The following is a 24,996-nucleotide window of genomic DNA, read 5'->3' as shown; positions in this document are numbered from 1 at the left end:
TGGTCTACAGAGTGAGATCTAGGACAGCCAGGGCTATACAGAGAAACCCTGTCTCAAAAAAACAAAAAAACAAACAAAAAAAAAGAGTTAATAATCCCAGGGCAAGTTCAACAATGTAAATTTAGAATCCTCATTACAGTCATGTATGGCAGACCACCTTAGAATTGTAGCTGAGTCACTCCCAGGAACTAAAGTCATGTATTATTCTTGGTAAGGTTAGCAAGACCCCTGGGGCATACTTCCGCTAGCCCAGAGGATTAGCATAGTTGGGTGTTTACCTAGGGCTGGGTAGTGATGGGCTATACAATAGACTATAATGGAAGCTATTTACACCTGGCTTCTAAGATTAAGCCAACCTTAGATAAGGCTGACTTTACTTCAATTGTAACCACTGCCTTGTTCCTGCCAGTTGTCATTACATATTCTTCTGTAGAATCATTGTGCTTCAGAGGACCTCCATGTACCTTGACTGTTGTAATAACTTCCTTATTTCTTTGGTAATGATTATAAAAGTCTGATGCTTGCTTTGAGAAATTACACTCAGAGTCAGCACTCCCTTGTGTCCGCGTCTGTGGGTCACCCGCTGACTCCTTGTCCTCCTGAGTACTGGAACCCTGATTTTTCCACAAGTTGAGGGACCCCCACTGGCCCGGCCCTCGGCAGCCTGTCTTAGTGATGTGACCTGATGTTTCTGACTTCATGCTTTCTATATCGTCTTTGTTCTCTATGTGTGGCGTTTGATTTCAGGGTGCTAAGGGGAACTTCTTTTCTGGTCTTGTCTACCTTGTCTAACCCCGGTAGATTTTTCCCTACTCAGGGAAGCTGTTAAGATTATTTTGACAATGTCTTTTTGTTTGTTTTTTTGGTTGTTCTCCCCCCCCCCGCACCCCCCCAACAGGGTTTCTCTGTGTAGCCCTGGCTGTCCTGGAACTCACTCTGTAGACCAGGCTGTCCTCGAACTCAGAAATCTGCCTGCCTCTGCCTCCCAAGTGCTGGGATTAAAGGCATGCGCCACCAGTGCCCGGCCTGATGATGTTTTTTATGTATCTTTTGAAGATTCTTTCTTCTACGCCCATAACTCGTATATTTAGTCTTTTTGGAGTACCACACACAGACTCAGGTATTCTCCCCTCTCCTTAATGTCTCTGTTGCTGAGATTTCCTACATAGCACCTTCCCCTCCCCCAGCATTTCAGAGTTTTAGCCTTAGTCTCTCTTTGTTGAACTCTTTCATATCATCAGTTGCCTCCTTTATCTCAGTCTTTGAACATCTGTATCCTTATTTTGAGTTCTGTGTCTGGGATTTCCTATAACTCACTCTTGCTAGATGGCGTTGCTCTAGATTAGCTCTTTTGTTTGATTTTGAAGGACTTATATTGCCCTGGTGTCTCCTGTTTCTTACGTTACTGTGGGGGAATTACACTAATGGCATTAGTTCATTATTTATCTTATTTTTCATGTATTTATTTTTTAACCAGCTATATTCTTTTGTTTGTTTGTTTTTATTTTTGTTTTTTGTTTTTGTTTTTGTTTTTCAAGACAGGGTTTCTCTGTGTAGCTCTGGCTGTCCTAGAACTCACTCTGTAGACCAGGCTGGCCTCGAACTCAGAAATCCGCCTGCCTCTGCCTCCCAAGTGCTGGGATTAAAGGCATGCACCACCACTGCCCAGCTACCCGCTATATTCTTTCCATTGAAGTACTTGCAGTGTTCACGTGGAACTTGGATGTGGCAGTGTTGAGCATGTCCTTCAGAAAATACTTGCTCGCTCCAGGAGCTCAGGGTGCCTTGTATAAGCTCTCTTGGATGCTCTGACTAGATGAACTCAGAGAGCGACCACAGCTGTTTGCTTCCCCTCTAAGCAAATGCCACACCGACCAGTTAACCCCAGAGGCTTCTCTGACTTCAGGAACTGTGGAAAGGTAGACAGCCCAGGACTGTGTGGAGTATCTCTCAATTAATGAATGAGACTGGGAGTGGGAAGAGGAAGTAAGTAGAGCGGCTGCTGATAAAGACTGAGTGTTAAAGAGACCTTGAAAACAAAAATGGAGGTGAGAAAAGTAGCTAGGAGGGGATCAGACGCCCCCGGATCCTAGAGATGGTTAAAACTATGCAAGGTGATGATTAAGTAGTAAAATGATGGACTGGAAAGATGGACCGACAGTTCAGAGCACCAGCTGCTCTCCTAAGGATCCAGATTTGGTTCCCAGCACCCACGTGGTGGCTCACAACTATCTGTAACTCTGGATCCAGGGGATCCAAGGCCCTCTTCTGGCCTCTGCAGGCATCAGGACCACAAGAGGTGCATCATAGATGTGCATGCAGGCAAAACACCCATACTCATAAGAATTAGAGTAAGGCCGGGTGTGATGACACACACCTTTAATCCCAGCATTTGGCGGGGGCAGAAACAGGTAGATCTCTGAGTTCAAGGTAAGCTTGGTCTACAGAGTGAGTTCCAGTACAACCAGGGCAAAAGAGAGGCGGGGGTGGGGTGGGATGGGGAGACCTTGCCTTTAAAACCAAAATAAATAAGAAGATAGATGATAGATAAATAAATTGATAAATAGACAATAAATAGATAATAGATAAATAGATTGATAGACAGACTGACAGATAGCTAGATAAAAAGATGGAGGTGGAATGACGGCCCCGCGGTTAAGAGCACTGACTGCTCTTGCAGAGAACCCTAATTCTGTTCCTAGCATCTACATGGCAGCTCACAAACACATGTAACTCCAGCTCCAGGAGAGCTAATACTCTTTCTGGTCTCTTTGGACACTGCACTTGGGTACACATCACACACACACACACACACACACCTCACACACACATATACACATTTTTCATTTTTTTTTAAATAAAAAGAAGAGGGATAAGAATGAGAGATCATATAGAAACATGAGGGGAGAGATGAGGTGTGGCCTCCGTGAGCAGGATCCTAACAGACAGGCAGATGGATGGACAGACAGAGAAACAGAAGCAAAAGTAGCTGGAGACATGTATGCAGGAATGGAGACTGAACAAGAGAAAAGAGTACAGAAGATATTCAAGGTGTGGCACACCTGGGCTGACCTGACGGGTGAAGCTTCCAGCTCCCCCATCCCCACCCTGACCCCAGCTCTAGTAGGTTTTGGTGGTCCTCTGTGGCAGAGGGGAGGCTTTGATCTCTGGATTCAAGGGTATAGGAGAGTGTTCTAAGCCTGTTCTTGGTTGTGTGGGACTCCTGCCATCCACAGTAGGATTTCCAGTTTCTGCCAAGTAAATGTGAGAAGCCCATGTTTTTAAAATGTAAAACAGTTTCTGAGGGATGGTAAATGAACGTCACTAGTGTCTTTGTTGTTGGTCCCCTGGCGGCTTTTTATTATCTGTGTTATTTTGAGATTGGAGCTCATGTAGCCCAGGATGGATTTAAAATTTATGGTGTAGCTTAGGATGACCCTGCTAATGAAAGGCTGGAGAATCTTAGAATGTATAATGTATAACTTTTACCTAAAAGGGGGCATGGAAAACCTCTGCCACAAGCCAAAAAAGGTGGAGTAGCTAGTTCCAGGAACTTTGCTAACCCAGAGCCTCAGGGCTCTGGTTCCCGATACCTGCCCCTCCTGAATGATCCACTATGAGGGCAGAACTAAGAATGAAGGTCTACTGGTTTATGAGACTCTCCACCCTGTTGACCGATAGATGAAGATCACATTCCTAGAATGAGTATGTTTCCCTCCCTAACTGAATACCTTGGGTTGGGTCCCTCTGAAATTTTCCACTGTTTATGTTCTATTTCCTTGGTAACCCTCTCTCTGCCCCCAGCTTCCTTTAAATACCCCACACTTCTTGTGTTCGGAGTCGAACTCTGGCCAGCATGGTCACGAGATCGACCCCGGGGGTCAAACTCCTCTGACTGGCAAGGTCATGAGATCGACCCCGGTACTGGTATCCCCAATAAACCTCATGTGATTGCAGCAAGTCCGGTCTCTCGTGAGTCATTGGGTGGTCATGTCATCCCGAGACTTGAGTAAGGATCTCCCCAGTTCTGGGGGTCTTTCACTTCCACCTCCTGAATGCTGAGACTACAGGTGTATGCCACCAGGCTTAGCCCCATAGTCTCCTCCTCCCACACCCCTGTCTGCTGAGATGAGTCCATTTCATTCTAACCCAGGCCCCATGTGTTACTGTCAAGTCTTTGGGGCTATCTATGTTCTTTTCCATGTCTGGAGAGAAATTCTGTCCTAGAATTCCCAGCAAAAGTGCTACATTTTACTTTCCTGAACCCGTTCCGGTGTTGTAAAGTGACCACAGTATGCCCCTACTTTAAAAAGATGTTTTATTTTTATGTGTATAAGTGTTTCTACTGCGTGTGTGCCTGTGCATCGCAGTGTGCAGGCCCAGGGAGACCACGATAAGGCATCATGTCCCCAGGAACTGGAGTTAACAGACAGTTGTGAGCAGCCATGTGGGTGCAGCGAACAGAGCCTGGCTCCTCAGGAAGAGCAGCCAGGGCTTTTAACCACTGAGGAGCCATCTTTTCTCTCTCATCAACAACTTTATTGCGATATACTTCATGCATGGTAAAACTCACTCGTTTACAGGAGAATTCAGTAAGGTTTGCTGAATTATATGGCTGCTACCGCAGTCAGTGGAACATCTCTCACCCCCCCAAAAAGAGATGATCCATTAGCAGTCATTCACCTAGAGGTTCTGAGTGCCAGCTTGCCTGAGTCTGCTTCTGTAACTACACTGGAGGTGGCTTCACACCCCAGGGGCTGAGTGGACAGGATGCTGAAAAGGAACCTTATGAGTTTTCTGGGTGTGGTGGTACACTTTAGTCCCAGGACTCTGGAGGCAGAGGCAAGCAGAGCTCTGAGAGTTTGAGGCAGCCTGGTTTACAGAGTGAGTTCAAGGACAGCCAGGGCTACACAGAAAAACCCTGTCTCAAAAAAAAAACAAAAAAAACAAAAAACAAAAAACAAAACAAAACAAAAACCTGTATCTCACTACAACCACAGACTATGGGAAAGGTTTTTGGAAACCTGCCCTTGGCAGAGGGAACAAGCTATGCAGAGACAGCCTGTAAGAGGCCAGAGAAGTTGAGATGCAGAAAGGAAGCCCCTGTGTAGAGGTAACGCACAGCAAAACCCACATGCATCCTCAACCATCACTTTATAGTTTATTTTTATTGAATTTTTACCTATTTTGTGCATGTGTATATGTGTGTGTATATGTGTATGTGTGAGATTTTTCTGTGTGTGTATGCATGTGTGTATATATGTGCATGTATGTGTGTGTGTGATTGCCTGTGTGTGTATGTGTATGTGCATGTGTATATGTGCTTGTGATTTCCTGTGTGTGTGTGTGTGTGTGTGTGTGTTCATGTGTACATTAAAGTAGCAGTCAGATGACAGTTTGCTGCAGTTGTTGTCCTATCCCCATGGGTCCCAAAGACTGAACTCAACCTCAGGCTTAGAAATGCCCCCACTGAGCCATCTCCATGGCCCTGACAGTTCTTGCTGATATTTTTCAATGCTCTTAGCTGTATCAAGGTTCAGAGACATCTCAGCCTTCCTGAAAGTGATTCAGCCCTGCTCCCATTAACATTTGCTATATGCCCCTTCTGTGTGCCACCATTCCTGGAAAGGTACAGACACCACCAACGTCCAACTTTGTGGGCCACTGAGTTGTATTCGGGGCTACTTACAGAAGCAGAAGTGACTCAAAAAGACAGCCACATCACTTAAGCATACCCAAGCATGGTGACAGCTCACAAAGTTGGGAATTTGGAACTTGCCTCCCAGCCTAGAGGCAGTACAGCAAATTGGAATGTCCTTTGCAGGTAGATCAGCTGGTCTCTGCCTGTTCCAGGCAACTCTGCTGACATCTGCCTCTTCTACATAGCTCACTGGTCTGAGAGTAACTTTGAGCACTCTACTGCTTATACACTATATTGGGATGGGGAGGGGCGGGGCTTAGTAGATCTGGTCAGTTTCAGGAACTTCCTTAGCAATTTGAGTTGTTTCCTTCCTGAGCTTAACAAGCTTCCCTGTAGGATGGAATGTCCCAGCTCCCTTTAGGACAACCTGTTGTGTCAGCTCCTTGTGTCTTGAAGAACTTCTCCATTTGGTGGGAAACTTTAAACTGGAAGAAATGGCTGGACAACGCCATGGGCTGTTGTGGCAGGCCTGGCCACCTCAGACCCTCATAGTTCTGGAGTGCTTATCACACAGTATTCAGTATTTCTTGCACAGTCCTGCAGTGCCCATCCCACTTTCCCCCCAATATGAAAATAGGCCCAGAGTTACTGTCCCCAAGGTCACACAGTGAACAGGATATAGACCTAGTTCAGCTACTCAAGACATTCTCTTCCAGTCAAGCATCTACTCACCCTTGCTTTTTTTTTTTTTTTTTTTTTTGTTTTTTTTTTTTTTTTTTTTTTTTTTTTCGGTTTTTTGTTTTGTTTTGTTTTGTTTTCAAAACAGGGTTTCTTTGTGTAGCCCTAGCTGTCCTGGAACTCACTCTGTAGAACAGGCTGGCCTCAAACTCAGAAATCCGCCTGCCTCTGCCTCCCAAGTGCTGAGATTAAGTGCTGGTCTGAGGTGGCCAGGCCTGCCACGACAGCCCATGGCGTTGTCCAGCCATTTCCTCCAGTTTAAAGTTTCCCACCAAATGGAGAAGTGCGCTACCACCACCCAGCTTCACCCCTTGCTTTTAACACAGCTTCTCCCATTGGGTGTAGGTAGCTATCTCATACCACTTCGTAAGCCCCATGTGTGTGTCTCCTCCCTACTCCAAAGTGTTCCTCTGATAGATGCCTGTCTAATTATTAGTCCAGTTCCCTATGGACAGGCATTTCGGTTATTTCCAGCCCTTTGCAACCATATCTGTTGGCCAACCAAATCTTAGCACCGGTTCAGAATCCACCAGTAAAAGAAGTTTCTACTGGATACTGAAACTATCCCCCCCAAAAAATCCAAACAACAACAACAACAAAACCAGAACAACTTTAAAATCTGAATTCCTCTCCTAGGAGACTGTCCCAAGGGACTAGCAGAGGCCATTTTCAATTCAGAGAGCAGTTGAAGTCTCTGAGGGTGGGTAGGTGTGGGAAGAGCTCTTTGAAGGCTTAGCTCACTGCCCACTTAGATCCTACAGATCCCACAGACCTCTTCTATCCCCGGAATGGTCAGGCCAGTCCCTCCCAGAGTCACTGAACATAGACTCCCTGCCCTAGAATACACCCTTGTTCTCTCATGCTAACGCTTTTCTTTCCCTTTTTCATTAGAGGTCATTTCAACCCCATCCCTAGACTTTATGTTGTCTTGTTTTTGCAATACTGGCAAGGAGCCTGGGGCCTCATGCATGTTAGGTAGACCAGCACCCCACCCCTCAGCCCCAGCCCCAGCCCTAGCTCTGGTCTCTTTTCTGCATCTAGTGCTGCCTGACATTTTCTTCCATGTTTTCTGGTAGATTTCCTGCCTCCTCTGCTCTGTCTGACTTGGCACACTGCAGTATTTTTAGCATTCAGCAATCACACAGAGCATAGAGTTCATGTCCCAGTTAGGGTTCTTTTGGCTGTGACAAAACACCATGGCCCAAAGCTACTTGGTGGGGGTGGGGGGTTTGTTTCAGCTATAGCTGACAGTCTGTCATGAAGAGAAGGGAAGGCAGGAACCTGGAGGCAGGAGCTGAAGCAGAGGCCATAGTGGGGCACCCAGGCTTGCTCAGCCAGCTTCTATTACAGCCTCCAGATCACACGGCACCGCCCGCAGTGGGCTGATCTCCTACATCAGTCATCCATCAAGAAAATGTCCCCATAGGCCAGTCTAATGGAGGCAGCTTCTCAACTGGAGCTGCCAGATGACTGTAATATGTGTCAAGTTGACAAAATCAGCACTGTTGCTTTGATTTAAAAAAAATAAATAAATAAACTTTGTCTTTAATAAGGGTCTTTAAATGTTTTCATCTCACTTCTAGCCCACCACCAACCAGAGGTAGTGGAAATGAAAGGTTCTTAGGATACAAGGGAAATGGACATGTTTAGAAATTGTTCTTTGGGGGACTGGTGAGATGGCTCAGTGGGTACGAGCACTGACTGCTCTTCTAAAGGTCCTGAGTTCAATTCCCAGCAACCACATAGTGGCTCACAACCACCCGTAATGAGATCTGACGCCCTCTTCTGGTGCGTCTGAAGTCAGCTACAGTGTACTTATTTATAATAATAAATAAATCTTTGGGCTGGAACAAGCAGGGACTGAGCAAGCAGGGTTGACCAGAACAAACAGGGGTCCTAAAAATTCAATTCCCAACAACCAGATGAAGGCTCACAACCATCTGTACAGCTACAGTGTACTCACATACATTAAGTAAGTAAATAAATAAATAAATAAATAAATATTTTTTTAAAGAAAGAAATTGTTCTTTGGCACAAATCTCATCTGCGTTGTCAGGAAATCTGACATTCAGGTCACAGAATTTAGTAGCAGCAGCTCAATCCATTTGCAAATACTCTATGAATATATCAGTAGTCTAATTTAGTAGTGTCAGGATAGCAAAATGGAAACGGCAGCGGTGGCACAGACCTAGTAGAAACAGTCAGGCCTCAGCCAAATCAGCACGAGTCGGAGTCGGCAGGAGTGACCAAGACCAACACGGATGCCCAGAGAAGTTCTTGGCCATGCCTCTCTCAACGAAGGGAAGATTAGCCAAGATGCAAGACCAACGATACTGTAAAGCTAGCTATGCAGGCAAGCCCCTGTCACTGTCCATTGAGTCCTATGTATACTTCCTCCAAACATCTTGTGTCATCTACAGGTTTTGCCTCACCATGTGTGTCTTACGAGAGTCTATCTTAACAAAATTCTACATGAGTCTGTGTCAGCAGACACAGCCCCGCTAGTCAGCCCGAGTCTGCAAAAGTGGCAAAAAGCCGCCAGAACACCAGAAGCTTTTTGGTGCAATTCTATAGAGTCACGACAAGCCAAACTCAACTGTGTTATGTAAGGTGAACCCATACATGGGTGTCGTTAACTAAGAATCCTTCATCACACATCCATTTACACGTTTGCTTTAGCAAAGCATCCTTTCATCTATGTCTGCTTCGTTGAACTGTTCCTTCACGTGTTTAACCCAGCAAAACGCCATCTGACACAACCAACTTTCTTAAGAATCCTTACGTGTCTACTTCACAGCACTGTCCATAAACTTTATTATTTCCCCCAGAATGTTCTCCCTTCTAATATGTACAATATTCTTCTTACATATATATTATCTGGTTCCATATTTAGACTGTCCTTCCAGAAGGGCAGAAATCTTGACTGGGTCCTGATACGTCTATTTTTTTTTTAAAAGATTTATTTATTTATTATATGTAAGTACACTGTAGCTGTCTTCAGACACACCAAATGAAGGGCATCATATCTCATTATCGGTGGTTGTGAGCCACCATGTGGTTGCTGGGATTTGAACTCATGACCTTCCGAAGAGCACTCGGTGCTCTTCCCTGCTGAGCCACCTCACCAGCCCACGTCTATTTTTTTTTAAGTGACAAGGTCTTTGTTGCCCAGGCTGGCCCTGAACTCCCTTCTTTAGCCTCCCAGTACCCGGGCTTACAGATGCACGAAGCTATGCCCAGCTCTCAAATGCTTAGAATGGCATAGGGTGTGCAGAAGGTACTGGATAAAGACTTATTAGATGGATGAGTAAATGATGAGGACTGTAATAACCCCAACTACATCCTCCAGGGCTAGCAGGCTGTGCCTTCCAGGAAAATAACCCGTTAAAGAGTATTTCTGTCCCCTGAGTATGCGCTCAGGCCTGTTCCAGATGCAGAGCATCCAGCACTCAGGACCTAGGACCAGGTAGGAGCTAAGTTTGTTGAAGATGCTGAAGCTGCGTGTTCAGGACGGTCCCCCGGATCGCTCCGCCCAAGAGACGCCTACAACCCCTTGCCACAGAAGCTCCACCCCATCCTGGATGATCCACCCACTTCTAAAGATCCTCCCACCCTGGGTGATCCGCCTACATCTCCCGAGGCTCTACCTCACCAGGGAGGTTCCTCCCGCATCTTGCCCCCGAAGCTCCGCCCCATCTTCGCGGCTGTTCCCACCCCCAGGATGTCCCGCCCACTTCCCCTGAGGCTCCGCCCCACTAGGAAGGTTCTTTCAGCCTATTTCTCGGGAGGCCTTTTTACTGAAGACTCCGCCCCTCTCCGCTTTCCCTCCCGAGGCTCCTCCCTGACCAGGATGTCCCTCCCACTTCCCCGAGGCCACGCCCACCCAGGAGGGCTTGTGGACTCCTCTGAGGCCCCGCCCCTAGGATGTCCCGCCCACTTCTGTGAAACTCCGCCTCCGGCGCCGCCCGCCTGTCAGCGGGCCGCTGGGCTAGGCTCCGACCTTGTAGCGGCGCAGCGCCCGCTCGGAGCTGAGCGGTGCCCAGCGCCGGCTCAGTGAGAGGCAGGATCCTGTGTCCCCGCGTCCCGGCCACGGCGTCACCCTTTGACTACTCACCTGGTGGCAGGTAAGGGCCGCTCCCAGTTCTGCGGAGCTCGCAACGGGAATTGGGCTGTGTTTTGACCCTTCTGCGACGCGGTCTGTACGTACCTGGCGGGGAGCGTTTGGAGGAGACCCTGGAGGCCTGTGGCCCGGTATGGAGCCGGTGGCGACCTCGGAGGGCTGTGAGCGCCAGGCCTGGCCTGGGCCAAGCCTTCCCTGCCATCAAGCGGGTCTATGCGGTCCCAGGGGGCTTCTCCTCGCCTGCCCGAGTTAATTGAGATAGCTGCAAGCGTGGCTGACACTTCCCTGCCCTCCGTCCCACCCCCTGGAGATGGGTGGCCTCCATGCCCCTGCTGCAGATGGCGTGGGGACAGGTGTCAGGAACCCCTTGGTTTGCCACCAGGTTCCCTGAGGCCACCTGGCGTCGCCCGACGGAGTGCCTGCCAGTCACAGCAGTGGGATGTGGTGGCCCGAGCAAGGGCGGGAGTCAGGATGGAGCCATGTGGACCCAGCCTGGGTGTGTCATGTTCTCCAGAGGACCCCCCCCCACACACACACACACAGCAACAAGGCAGTCAGTGGCAGCTGAGAGCAGCATCGAGCAGCCTCTCCAAGGCTGGGCCCTTGGAATGACAAGCCTGCCTGCGAAGTGAGGGGTGAACTGGAGCCACTTGAACCACCCGAGGCAGGAGTTTTTTTCTCTGCAGTTCCTAATTAGCTTGGGCATGCCTTTCCTCCTCTCCCTCCTCCTCTTCCTCCTCCTCTTCCTCCTCTTCTAACAGAGGGTAATTGTGGGATTCCCCTTGAACTATAACAGGCACGGTGACTGTGAGCCTCCCAGGGCTCTGGGTCACAGCTGGGAGGTACCGGCACCAGGGAAGACTCAAGATTTGTGATTGTAATGATAGGAACGTATCTCCTGGCTCTTCCTGACTACTCTTGCTTACAATGGACAGCTGTGGTACTCCAAGACCCCCTGTGCTTGGGATGTAGCTCGGTGGAAGAGTTCTTACCTAGCATGAGCAAGGTCCTGAGTTCTATCCCCAGCACCAATACAAAACACAAGCCAATGGAGCAGAGGTCACTTGGCAGTCCCGGGCCTTGCCTAAGCATCTGGGTCAAGGCAACTTGCCTTGTCTTCTTGGATCCTTTCAGCCCCTGAGCAAGGCCTGCGCTGTCTCTGGCCACCATCTTGCCCTTGTCTCTTGGGCCACGCGTATCACCTGTGTGCCCACAATGTGTCCTCCAATTCCACTTAGCTGTGCGTCCTCAGAGTCCGGGCACATGGAGGATAGGCATGTCCTTCCTGAACAGCCTCCCTGTCCACTTCTAGCCTGACGGTGGGATTGTGGCCTTTCCCCCTGCACTCTGCCCAGTAGCTTATTTAACAAGAGTAACCTGCCATCCCACCCTTGCCTTGCCCCAGGATTAAAACCTGCCCTGAGTTGGATTCTGATCTGTGGAAGCTTGGAATAGATGGCTGGAGCTCTGGGGAGGCAGGGCACCTAGACGCTCTGAGTGCTCTGCCTTGGATGACCCCTAGACAAATCTCTCTACCTCCCTTCCTGGCTTCGTCGTTGTCACCTGCAAAAGTGCTTCAGTTAGCCTCTGATGTTAACATCTGGAGTGTTCTTCCCAGAGGACGTGGGCACTCGGGGTTCCTAGGGGTGGATGCCTGGCTAACTTGGGCTGTTGGGGTTTCAGGAAGGAATCTCCTGTGACTGACAGTCAAAAGGAGGAAGGCTGGATAGCTCCTGGCCTGCAGGCTAGCTCCCCATTTCTGGCTGATCTTTCTGTCTCACTTCTGAGCCTTGGCCCCTTCCTGGGAGCTGTGGACCCTGGTGCCCACCCCAGGAAGGCAGTAGCTGGGTGCCTGGCAGGCCTAGTGAAGCCAGCACTTGCTTGGCAGGAGGCCTGTGGTGGCGCCAGGCCAGGAGCTTCCCTTCTCAGGCTCCGAGCAGAGCTCACCCACTCACACTCCCTGAGGCGCCTGCATTGCAGCAGACTGAGCCCAGGAGCTGCATTGGCTGCTCGGACCTAGGAGGGATGGAGGAAGGCCGGGGCGAGAGAGCCTGCCTGTCTCATGCCTTCTCTTTGCCCTGACCCCACTTGGCCCTGGATCCCTTTGAAGAGGCAGATGCTGAGTAATCAAGCTATAGCTCTGACACACACTCAGATCTGCCTGGCAGTGCTGGGAGGACAGAAAAATCAAAAATAAAATAAAAGACCAACCCCCCTCCTGAGGCTTGGGACCCTCCATGCCATCTCAGCACCTCAGACATTTTCTTGGCATGTGGGCATGCCCACCTGGAAGAGACTGTCATCAAGTATAGAGCACAGACTTTGGAGCTCTATCTAGCTGTGTGACATGGAGCAGGTCATTTGACCTCTCTGTGCCTCAAGTGTCTAAACTGTAAAATTAGAATATATTTCATGGAAGTCTCACAGTGCCACGTTCATGTCCCCACCAGAGAATATGGGCTCTTACTGGTGTCACTGCTGCTTCTTGCCTGAGCAACATCCACTATTTTTCTTTTCTTTTCTTTTTTTCTTTTCTTTTCTTTTTTTCTTTTCTTTTCTTTTTTTCTTTTTTTTTTCTTTTCTTTTTTTTTTTTTTTTTTTTTTTCTTTTTTTTTTTTTTTTGAGACAGGGTTTCTCTGTGTAGCCCTGGCTGTCCTGGAACTCACTCTGTAGACCAGGCTGGCCTCGAACTCAGAAATCCGCCTGCCTCTGCCTCCCAAGTGCTGGGATTAAGGGCGTGTGTCACCACTGCCCAGCCCTGCTATTTTTCTTAATGGAGCACCTCCTGTCAGTGTTGGTTATATTCAGAAGTAACATTGACCACTCTGCCATTCACCAGCTGTGGGATGCTGGGTAAATTCTTCTCTAGGCCTCATTTTCACCATCGGCTACATGGAGATGATGACAGTGCAAACCTCACAGAGTTATCTTGGGGATAATCTAACACATGAAAAGCAGGTGGTTCGAGGCTTGGCTCTTTCCATAAGCTCTCAGTGCAGGTATTAGACGCCTGCTGTATGTTGAGCCTGGAGTGCACATAGGTGGAGGACCCTGGTGCTGGGGTCCTTCACACAGGGGCTTTTTTTGGTTTAGGTCCATGTTGGCTGAGTGAATGAAGCCTCAGTTTCTCTAAGTGTAAATGGGGATGCAAACAAACTGACCTCATGTAAAAGATTAGATCCCTCAACAGCTCAAAGTCAGTCCCCATGGTGTGGCCCCCAGAGCAACGGGGGAAAGTTGTCCCTCAGGACTGACTGTCCTGTCACTCAGCGCTTCCCTGTCCACATCAGAGCGCCGCCTGCTTTACTGATAGGACACCATCGCTTCCTCTGAGGAAAATGTGATCAGGCATTAGTCAGTGCTGGGGTCAGCCTCAGCCAGGTCCTAAACCTACCCTAAACAAACTCCACCCCCAGCCACAAGATCCATGCCTCTTGTCCCTCAAGCTCTGGGCTCTCCCAGGCCCTAGTGAGTCCTCAGGGGCCCAGTGTGGGAGGAGCTTCAGTGGAGTGGACAGCAAAAGCAAAAAAAAAAAAAAAGGTCCAGAGCTAGGTGTGAGGGCCAATCTAGGCTGTATCTAAAAGACTCTGGAAACTTTCAAGCAGACACAAAGGTCTCTGGGTTGCCATGGAACCCAAGAGAGTGAAAGGTGAGCTGAGATATAGTGTGTACCGTTGCTATCAGCAGCAGTTAGTGTGTGCCAGGTGTGCCGGGCCTGATATCTAGGCGCTGAACTTCACTGCCACCCTGTGCAACTGGAGCAGTGAAGACTCCAGTGCCATCTGTTGAGCTCTGCTAATCTCAGCGTCACGTCCTCAGTGGTGGCAAAGTCCTCAATGTGACCCCCATCACCCTCCCACCTCCCAGTGCCTGAGCCCTCCTTGTTTCAGGGTACACTCTTGCCCCAGGGCCTAGGCCTTCTCTTCCACCTGCCCAAAATGCTTTCCCCAGTATATCCTTGGGGCCGATTCTTTCCTCTCTGTCCCTGTCCCTGTCCCTGTCCCTGTCCTCGTCTCTCTCTGTCTCTGTCTGTCTGTCTGTCTGTCTGTCTGTCTCTCTGTGTGTGTGTGTGTGTGTGTGTGTGTGTGTGTGTGTGTGTGTGTGTGTGTGTAGGATATTAAACCCAGGGCCTCACACATAAGCAAGCATTCTATCCTTGAAGTTAACCCTATACTATCTCTTCACCCTTAAATTTGATACTGGGTCTCACTAAGCTGCCCAGGCTGGCCCTGAGCTTGCTAGCCTTCCCCAGTAGCTAGAATTCCAGTCGCTCCCCACCTCTTCTGAGCCTTGTTGGGTGTCTCTCCCCTGTCTGCCCCCCTCTCTCCTTTCACAGGCTTCACTCTTAGCATTCAGGGCCAGTCATCTCTTTCTTTTAAGATTTCTTTTTATTTTATGTGTGTGAGTTTCTTGCCTACATGTATGTGAGCACACCACAAGCATTCCGTGTCCAAGGAGGCCCCAGGAGGAGGATGTTGGAGCCCCTGGTATTGGCGTTATAGATGGTTTTTAGTTACTGTGTGGGTATTGGGAATCAAAGGTGGGAATCTCTTTGTTGTCCGGTGCTGTGTGTGTGTGTGTGCACGCACAGCCAAGTGTGTTCATGTGTATCTGCGTGTGTGCTGCACACCTGTGAGCTTCAGAGGCCAGCATCAGCTATCTTTCTCCATTGCTCTCCACTTTTTGCTAACAATTATTTCTGTTTATGGGTATGTATGTGTGCCTGCATGAGTTTATGTGTACCACGTGCAAGCAGGAGCCCGTGGCATCCAGAGGCCATCAGATCCTGGGGAGGGGAAGTTACAGGCAGTTGAGGGCAGCCTGATGCAGGGGCTGGGTCCTCCTCAAGCACACAGCTAATGGCTCGTAATGTTGAGCCTTCTCCGGAGCCCTCACTGAACTTGGAGCTCAGCGATTCTGGCTGCTCAGTGAATTCCAGGATCCACCTGTCTCCGACGCACACCCCACCCTCGGGGACTCGTAGAAAAGTTTGTTCTGTCTGGCTCCTATGGGTCCTGGGGTTTAACTCCAATCCCCATGCTTACAGTACTTACAGCAAGTACTCCGCCCTCCGAGCCACTCGTTTTCCCTAGACCCTGTTTTTATGTTTTCTCTTCTTAAAAGTGTCTTTCTCTCCCTGTAGTCCGGGCTACACTCAGACTAAAACTCAGTGCAGCCCTCCCTGCTTCAGCTTCTGGAGGGGAGTGTGGGGGCCTAAGTCATACCTGCCTTGAGTTTTGTTCATTGCTAAATCCCAAACACAAGGTACAGAGTCGCGCCTACAGCAGATGTGAAATAAACATTCCTTGCATGAGAAGAACCTCCAGCATCCCAGGAAATCACTGTAATTACCGGACTCTCTCGGGGTCATGCAGCCCTAGGAACACAGCTGAACCTCTCACCCTGATGCTTTCTGTTCCCCACAGGTGTGGCCTTGCCCAGCTGTCCGTGATGGCCTTGCGCCGGTGAGCCAAAGCCAGCCCCTATCACCCACCGGCCACCAGCCCGCAGGATGAGGCTGTGGAAGGCGGTAGTAGTGACGCTGGCCTTCGTAAGCATGGACGTCGGGGTGACCACGGCCATCTATGCCTTCAGCCACCTGGACCGCAGCCTGCTGGAGGACATCCGACACTTTAACATCTTCGACTCGGTGCTGGACCTCTGGGCTGCCTGCCTGTACCGCAGCTGCCTGCTGCTGGGGGCTACGATAGGCGTGGCCAAGAACAGTGCTCTGGGGCCAAGGCGCCTGCGGGCCTCTTGGCTCGTCATCACCCTCGTGTGCCTCTTTGTGGGCATCTATGCCATGGCCAAACTGCTACTCTTCTCAGAGGTGCGCAGGCCCATCCGGGACCCATGGTTTTGGGCACTCTTTGTGTGGACCTACATCTCGCTGGCTGCCTCCTTCCTGCTGTGGGGGCTGCTGGCCACTGTGCGGCCAGATGCGGAGGCCCTGGAGCCAGGGAATGAGGGCTTCCACGGGGAGGGCGGGGCCCCTGCTGAGCAGGCATCAGGAGCCACACTACAGAAGCTGCTGTCCTACACAAAGCCTGACGTGGCCTTCCTAGTAGCTGCCTCCTTCTTCCTCATTGTAGCAGCTCTGGGTAAGTGGGGTCTTGGGTCTAACCATGCTGAGCCTTGGTCTCCAGGGATGCGCTTCAGGTTGCTTAGCAACCTCTTCCCTCTCAAATGTATACCCATTTATTTGCTTAGGGGGTTTATACCTCCCGGAGTCCCAGAAGGAATGGGGATGGTGTCTTACCTTGTCATCTCAGCACTTGAGAGACTGAGGCAGGAGGATTGTTGAGAGTTTGTGGCCAGCTTGGGCAAAGAGTAGGCCTCTGTCTCAAAAATACAGAGGAAGGGGCTGGAGAGATGGCTCAGTGGTTAAGAGCGCTGACTGTTCTTCCAGAGGGCCTGAGTTCAATTCCCAGCAACCACATGGTAGCTCACAACCATCTGTAATGGGATCTGATGCCCTCTTCTGGGGTGTCTGAAGACAGCTACAGTGTACTCATACATAAGATAAATAAATCTTTTTTTAAAAAAATACAAAGATGTAAAAAGGCAAAAGTTTAGCTAATTCTACCCGATTGCCCACATTGTTCTGGCCAAGGGCTAACCATAGAAGGTTATAGACTTCATGTGGGCAGGAGGCCTATTTATTCCCTCATCTCATGTGTACATACATATATGTGTTTGTGTTCTTGTGTGTACACAGAGGTCAGCATGTGTATCATCCTCAATGGCTTCCACCTTATTTTTGAGACAGAATCTCTCACTGAACCAGGAACTCATTGATTGGCTAGAGGAGCTGTCAGTCACCCCCCCTTCCTCCTATCTCCACCTCTTCAGCAGTGGGATTACAGCTACCACGCTCAGCTGTTGCACATAGAGGGGAGGGTGGGGGTGTCTCTCCCCAAGCGAGCCCTCATCCTCTGTGTGTGGTGTTTCCCAGTGCAGCTCCCAGGACCTCACTCCTCATCCTCTGTGTGTGGTGTTTCCCAGTGCAGCTCCCAGGACGTCACTCCTCTCCTGTGCACACTGTTTGGATTCCTGTTTGTTTTCTAATGTCTCCTGGACAGCCTCCCCCCACCAAAAAAAAATTGGTTTCTTTGGCTGCATAGAATTCTACTGTGTGCGGTAGCATATATCTTTCCCCATCTGTCTCCCATTGCATGAGCTCGTCTCCTGTGACTGAACAGAGCTGAAGGGTGAAGTGTCTTGGCTCGAAAGTTAGGTATCTGCTGCTATAGGTCTGGTCTTCTCCGAAGCATGGGCAGGAAGGTGGTACTGGAAAGTTGAGACTCCATAGCTCCTCCCACTGGCAGGGCCTGGGGTCTCAGTGAGCTGTGTGACCTGGCGTGAGTCTATCAACCCTTACTTCTCTCTTGTGGGGAATGGCGAGCACAGGCTTGGTACATTGTGGTAGGTATCCAGGAATTCACAGGGACAGACCCTGGGGGTAGTGACACAGTCAGAGTATTCTCAGAGAAAGACAGTGAACCTGAGCTGGCAGCTGCCTCCACCTTTACCTCCAGACTCCCTCTCCCTAAACCCTCCCCCTCGTCCCCACCCCACCGTCCCCTCGGTTCCTCTCTTTAGAGTCTGTGTGATGTGAGGCAGCCACTCAGCCTCTGCTCGTTGGTCTGTGTCTGTGAAGCAGGGGTACAGTCCCCACATCAATCAGCTGTGTTGCTGTGACAGAATGCCCAGGACAACGGCTCGGAAGGGAGAAAGGTTAGCCTGGGTCCTGGAATCCGGTTCCAGCTACGGTTGTCTGGGTTCATGGATATGGGGCCTAGAGTGAGCCAGATCATCATGGCCAGAGTGTAGTGGAACGGGACTGCTCACCTGATGGTGACCAGGAAGAAGGCAGACAGATAGACGAAGGGGGGAAGACAAAGACACACCAGCCATGACTAAGCCCAACCTTCTAATGTTTGCACCAAGTCCCAGGCGAGGAGTGATCCTCCATCACACAAGCTTTTGAGGGAATATAAAAACCATGGTCCCCATGGTTTTGAGGGACAGGGAGTGGGCCAATGAGCTAAGAAGATAAAATGCCTCAGATGAATCTTGGCACATGAGGAGCAAGTTAGCCTTCAGTGGCTGTGAACTCCAGGCTGACCCGTTCTGTTTAACCAACTTCTGCACTTGCATCAAAGCCCCAGGTCCTTTCTTCTGTAGCCATCTTGGATTTATCTGACTGGCCTTTCTGTACCCCTCAGCCATTGTGTTGGTGACCTTTCCAGGCCTGATTCACCCTGGGTGCTAATTGCTGGAACCAGATGTCACTCCATGACCTTGTCCCTATGCCTGTGGTGGCCCTGTGTTGCTGTGGCATACTCAGGGGGTACAGATGTACTCCATTGCCTCTGAGTTCTGGCAGCCCTCAGGGCTACATGAGGCCCAGGACTGGGTCAGGCCCAGGGCACTGGTGCCTGGCATGCTAGGGCTCAGTTTCTCACCCTGCAGCGGTGTGATGCTTGTGAGTGCTAAGAGAGGCAAGCAGGGCACCCGATGCGGCTGCAGAGCAGGTGTGAGGCACCATCTCTGTAGACCAGACTGGCTTGAACTCACAGAGCTAGAGCTCCTCCTGCCTCTGCCTTCCGAATGCTGAGATTAAAGGTGCCCCGGGCAGCAATGCTGTCTCTTATTGTCAAGATTTTTTATTTTATTTTCTGAGGCAGGATCCTTTTTATAGGCCTGGCTGTCCCAGAAGGACTCTTTTATTGTTTGAAAATCACGTTTTAAATTTATTTATTTATTTATTTATTTATTTATTTATTTAGGGAAGGGACTGGTTGAGCAGATGCCATGACACTCAGAGGACAACTTAAAAGAGTCAGTTAGTCCTCTCCTTCCACCATGTAGATCCTGGCATTAAACTCGGGTTGTTAGGCTTGGTGGCAAGAGGTGAGCCATCTCACCGGCTCAGGGTTCTCTCCCGTTTGTTTTCCATTTTATGTTTGTGTACACATAAGTACATGGCACCTGTGTGGGTGTACGTAGTGTCCAGAAGCGGATGTTGGCTGTCTTCCCCAGTCACCCTCCACCTTATCTTTTGAGACAAGGTCTCTCACTGAACCTGGAGCTCATTAATTCAGCTGGGTTGGCTGGTGAGTGCCAGTCTAACATGGGACACATGCCACCACGCTGAGCTGTTCACCCGGGTGTGGGTGCCAGGGATCTGAACTCAAGCTTGCACAGCAAGCCCTGTACCAGCTTCTTAGCTCCTGGTTATTTGTGGCTTTCTCTTTCAGACAAGACCTCAGGCAACCCAGGCTGGCCTTGAACTCCTCACGTGCCTGCCTCCACCTCTCAAGTGTGATTATAGGCATGTGCTGTACCACACCTGGCTTGCTATTGGAGACAGGGTCTTCTTAGATCAATGCGGCTGACCCCCCGTCAGCTTGAAATGCTCCTGCCTCAGCTCCCAAGCAGTGTAAAGCAGGCTTCCTTCGTTGGGTTTCTTGGCATCTCGACTGTATAGAAATGTGGGCAAGCTCAGAGCTCCAGTCTCCTCCTCTGTGGAAAGAAGTCATTTCCACAAATAGCAAGAACAAAAATACCAAGCCCGTAAGAACACCGGGTGACATTTGGGACTTGGGAGAGATAAAGGAGCAGATGTCTGAGGTAAGATGTGTTCTAGGCAGCCGTGCCCAGGTCCTGAGGCAGAAGGCACCTAGTTGTTAAAGAGGCACCGAGGCTAGCGGGGCTGGAGCAGGGTGAGCGAGGTGAGGCAGAAGCCCTGTGCCTTCCTGCATAGGCTGCTACGAGCCTTTGTGAGGACCTTGACTCCGACCCTGAGAAAGCTGGGAGTGAATGGGCTGTGCTGAGCTGAGCTGGCCAAGATCTGAGTTGAGTTTCAAGGTGGGAGCAGCCCATGAGATAGTCCAGACGAGATGGGTGACTTAGAACAGGGAGAGCCTACTGAGGCAGCAGCAGAGGTCAGATGAAGGAAATGCTCCTGAAGCCTAGTGTAGGATTCGGAGTGTCGGCGATGCTTGCAGGTTCCTCAGAAGGGTTTGCCCTGTACCCCCATAACACAAGACCACACAGCTCATCATAATCAGAATTCCACACGGTTTTCTTCCCTGTGGGTAAACCGAGGCAGAGCTCTAGGCCAGCTATGGTTGGAATCCCCATTTGGCCAGTTAGATGGCTCCCTTGAGGTTCTGCTGCTCATCCAGCAGAGGGTGCCATTTCCCCACAGAAGGCCAGAGTGCAAGCTGCTGTGTGTGGAAAAACTACCTGTGTCCAGCCTCAAGCCAAGCTCAGCCTAAGCAAATTGCTGCAGTGAGGACACCCAGAGGAGACAGGGCCGACCTTGAGGGCTTCTGCACTGACCATTTTGTGAGAGTGGGCATTCCAGAATATTGGAGGCAGGTGCTTCGGCTCTTCTGGGGTACGGCAGCCTTGGAGCAGGTGAGGGCTAGCATGCCGCCCAGGGCTAGGGCTTAGCTCTATCCCCAGGACTAGGAGCAGAGGTGCTGCCGGCTTCGGTGTTGGGGAGGGCTGCTGTCTGCATGCAAGTGAGCATAGCAGGGTCCTTAGAGACGAGGAACTGTGTCCAGGCCTCTATAGCTCACCATGCCACCCCTCCCCAGCGCAGCTGCAGGAAAAGCAGGGCAGGGCTTTGAAAGGCTCAGCCCAGCTTCTGAGTGAACACACCTCAAAGCCCCGCCTCCCACATAGGAGATCGTCCACATGTATGAGCTTGTGTTGACTCTCAGCCATTCCTCTTCCTTGCTCTGTGACCCACTGAGTCAGCAGGGTGAAGACACAGGAAGCCTGTGGGTGAGAAATCACCCTGCCAGCCATAGTGCCACCCTCAGAGGTGTGGGACCAGCACGGCCTGGAGCCACGCCAGCAAGGACTTCCTGGTTCTAGAAGGTGGCCTCCACACCTGGAAATGACCTTTGCATCCATCAGCAGCTGCTGAGCTGTGTGTGTGACCTATGTGGAATGGGTGATACCAGACCCATGACAGGCCTTACTCTGGAGGGAATGAGGTGGCTTCGAATTCTTGTCACCCAGGTGTCATCAGTGTCACATTATATGTTCTCTAAAGAGAAGTGTATTTATTTTCTTTTCTGGGTTGACCTTGGCTCCCAATTGAGGGCACAGTCCATCTTGGTAGGAAAGTCATGGCTCAGGCACATGATGCCGCAGGTCACATGGCATCCATCCTGGAAGCAGAGATGAGTTCTGGTGCTAAGCTTGCTCTCTCAATTCTATTTGGTCTGGGACCCCTGCCTATGGAGTACTGTAGCCCACGTTTATGATGTGTCTCCCACCATCTAGAAACTCCCCACAGCCATGCCCAGAGGTCGGTTCCCATGATGCTTAAGGCCCTTCAGATTGACAGTTTAACCACAGCAAGGGCAAGCAGGCATCAAAGAACAGACCTTGGATGGGGTGAGCAGGGAGGGTGGCTGTGGGCTCCCCTCTGAGCCTGCCCTGTCTTCCCCCACAGGTGAGACCTTCCTGCCCTACTACACTGGCCGGGCCATTGACAGCATCGTGATCCAGAAGAGCATGGACCAGTTCACCACAGCCGTTGTTGTCGTTTGCCTGCTGGCCATCGGCAGGTAGCCACCCAACCCATACACATCACTCCTGCAGGAGGGAGGGCAGGAGGGAACAGGCCCAGCCTAGCACCACTGCAACCTCCCAGACTGACATGGAACCCTTTGGTTGAGCCACATCCTAGAGCCGTACCCCCTTGGCTCTGAAAATGGCTCCAGTCCCTGAAGATAGCTCTCTCTCTCCCTGGCTGGCTTGTGAATATGTAGCCCAAAGGATTGGCTTTCTATACTGTTCTAGAAGGGTCTGGCTGACAGTGTGAAGTCCCTTACCCTTGGTGTAGGATTTACTGGGGAGTAAGGGGGTCTAGACCCAGATGCCATCCCTACAGAGTGGCCTGTCCTCTGTCCTTGGGGAGGAGGGGCTGCTGGTGGGTGGCGCTGCCTGCCGGAAGGACACCGGCTATACCGTCTCTCATCTGCAATCAGCTCATTGGCCGCAGGTATTCGGGGCGGTATTTTCACCCTCGTATTTGCCAGACTGAACATTCGCCTCCGGAACTGTCTCTTCCGCTCACTGGTGTCACAGGAGACCAGCTTCTTTGACGAGAATCGCACAGGTTGGTCCCTCCTGGGGCCTTCGGGTGTCCAGGGTGAACTAGTTTCCTGTGGGGCCCGACAGCAGCATGGCTTGTCCCACCAGCACTTCCTGTGGTCCAGTCCAGGGTGGAGCCCTGGGATACTAAGCTGCCTGGTGGCATTTTGGTGTGAGTTGGGGCCACCACAGGACTCTGGCCAGGCCTCTTGAGCTCTCTGCAGTGACCAAGGCCTCTCTTGTCTTGTGAAAACCCAGGGGCCAGTGCTGCCCGAGAGCGAGGCCCGCAGAGGCCCAGTTCCTGTGGACCAAGTGATGGGAAGAGCCAGCAGGGAGACAAACAGCATGTCCACCATGGTCCCAAGCACTGGGCCAGTCCACACCTGCCCCACCCCTCACCCGCAGGGACTATTTCCCCCCTGTAGTAACGGCCCCATGGCTGTTGCAAGGCTTCTACTCCAGTATCCCACAGTGTGTGAGGAACACTGCTGTGTGTTCCCCTCAGTGCAGGAGGCTACTTCTGAGGGGGGTGTAGGGTTGTTTACCCACTCTGTCAGTGAGGACTAGCAGAGAGAAGTTTGCAATCTGGCTGTGGTGGGAACATGTGCTGTCATGCCAGCCTTCCCCAGCTGACCTTCAGCCAGTATCTACTCGGCAGGCGCCTCACACAACATGCTGGAACCATGTGTGGCACACACCTGTGACCCTGTCAAGGCCACCCTGGCCTCAAACAAAACAAAGAAAAAGATGGTACTAGGGTTGGGGCTGGCTCCCTAGTCTTCCAGAAGTGCCCCCATCACTCTCTGGTAGCATAGTGGGGGAGAGGTCTGACTCCTATTATCCATCTCAGAAGCCCCTTAGTGTCCCACTGCCTACCCTGGCAGCTCTGGGCATCCTTGCCACAGAGGGCTGAGTGCCTGTGTTCCAGGGGACCTCATCTCCCGCCTCACCTCTGACACTACCATGGTCAGCGACCTCGTCTCCCAGAACATCAACATCTTCCTGAGGAACACGGTCAAGGTCACAGGCGTGGTGGTCTTCATGTTCAGCCTCTCCTGGCAGCTGTCCCTGGTCACCTTTATGGGCTTCCCCATCATCATGATGGTTTCCAACATCTATGGCAAGTACTACAAGGTAGGAGCGTCCGGTCCCCAGGCAGTGCCTCTGTCTGTGTCTAGAGCCTTGGAGGCTACCCAAGGCTGTTCTGAGGCAGTCTGTGTTTATTTACTTGTCTTCACTTGGTCACTGGGTGTTTCCTGAGCACCTACTGTGTGCCCGGCACTGGGAAGCAGTGAGGCAGGCTGCAGGTAATAACTGGCCTTGGGTATCAGCCAGGCACGATGGTCACACCCATCATCCCAGCATGCAAGGCTGTGAGGACTGCCACTACACATTTGGACCCACCTGAGCCAGAGAGGGGGCCCTGGTAGGTACACCAGCCATGAGCGTGGGGTGGCGAGTGCGACCTGAGGAAGGTGGGGCTCTCAGGACTGTGAGTTCTGAGCAGAGGGTACAGCACAAAGCTCTGTGGTAGGAATGTGCCTGATGGGTATGAGAAGCTGGCAAGTGGCTGTTGGGGTAGGTGATGGGAGACAGGACAGTGGCAGGCGATGAGGGCAGAGTCTGACCCTCTGGTTTTGAGGGGGATGGTGGCGTGGGCCTTGCCTGTGATGAGGCAGCCTGAAGTCCCTCTGCCGTTGCCTGCTGACTGGACTCACTCTTCCTGGCCTGCTGGATTTGCAGGAGCCCCAGAGCTGAGTTCAGACATACAAGTCTGGGCCCCATGACAGGCTCAGGCACCCCTGGGGAGGCGACTCAAGAGGAGAGCTCCCAGCCTTGCTGGGTCTCTTTCCTAGCTCTACGACCCTCCCCTGTGTAAGACAGTCCCCTTCAACCTCCAGCAAAAGGCCACCACCCCTGAGCCCTGATCACGGATTCTACTCTAGCTCCTCACTGAGGGGGAAAGTAAATAGTTGGGATGGAGCCTGTCCCCTGCCCACCTCCACCCTGCCCCCACCCTCCTTCCTTCTCACTGGCCTCTACCTCTGCCTACCTCAGGCCCCACCTCTAAGTGAGTAGAGCCTTGAAGAAATTTGTTTAGGGTCTACCATCTTTACAAAGCACACATACCACCTGCAGCCAAATGTGACCCGGACTGCTAGAGGCCCAAGGAGTAAAGGCACTGCTGTGCAAACCTGGGGACCCAAGTCCAATGCCCAGAGACCACGGAAAGATGGAAGGACATAATCGACTCCATAAAGCTGACCCATGCCAGGAGACGTCTGCCTTCCCCCTACCACCCCCCACCCCCCGACACACACACCAGGCATGACTTGGGGCCTCACCTGACACACACACGCCAGACATGACTTGG

General features: G+C 51.0%; 1 protein-coding gene across 4 annotated transcripts in view; it reads left to right on the top strand.

The window, feature by feature from the left end:
* The window catches only part of Abcb9 (ATP binding cassette subfamily B member 9), a 52,537-nt gene that overhangs the window by 6,704 nt on the left and 20,837 nt on the right, over positions 1-24,996 (top strand). For 2 of the 4 annotated variants that reach the window (XR_004109577.1, XM_031337904.1), the window contains exons 1-5: positions 10,333-10,503; positions 15,926-16,600; positions 21,979-22,093; positions 22,517-22,647; positions 23,551-23,756. Coding sequence is in view for 3 of the 4 variants with exons in the window: in XM_031337904.1 (XP_031193764.1) it covers positions 16,012-16,600; positions 21,979-22,093; positions 22,517-22,647; positions 23,551-23,756 (1,041 nt within the window). In the remaining variant the exon portion in view is untranslated. Of the gene's footprint in view, positions 1-10,332; positions 10,504-10,579; positions 10,631-15,925; positions 16,601-21,978; positions 22,094-22,516; positions 22,648-23,550; positions 23,757-24,996 lie in introns of those variants that run through there. The other 2 variants (XM_031337905.1, XM_031337906.1) reach the window with 2 other exon arrangements.

This window comes from Mastomys coucha, unplaced genomic scaffold (genome assembly GCF_008632895.1).
Source record: "Mastomys coucha isolate ucsf_1 unplaced genomic scaffold, UCSF_Mcou_1 pScaffold22, whole genome shotgun sequence".
Lineage (NCBI taxonomy): Eukaryota > Metazoa > Chordata > Mammalia > Rodentia > Muridae > Mastomys > Mastomys coucha.
This window is presented reverse-complemented; position numbering and strand designations above follow the sequence as displayed.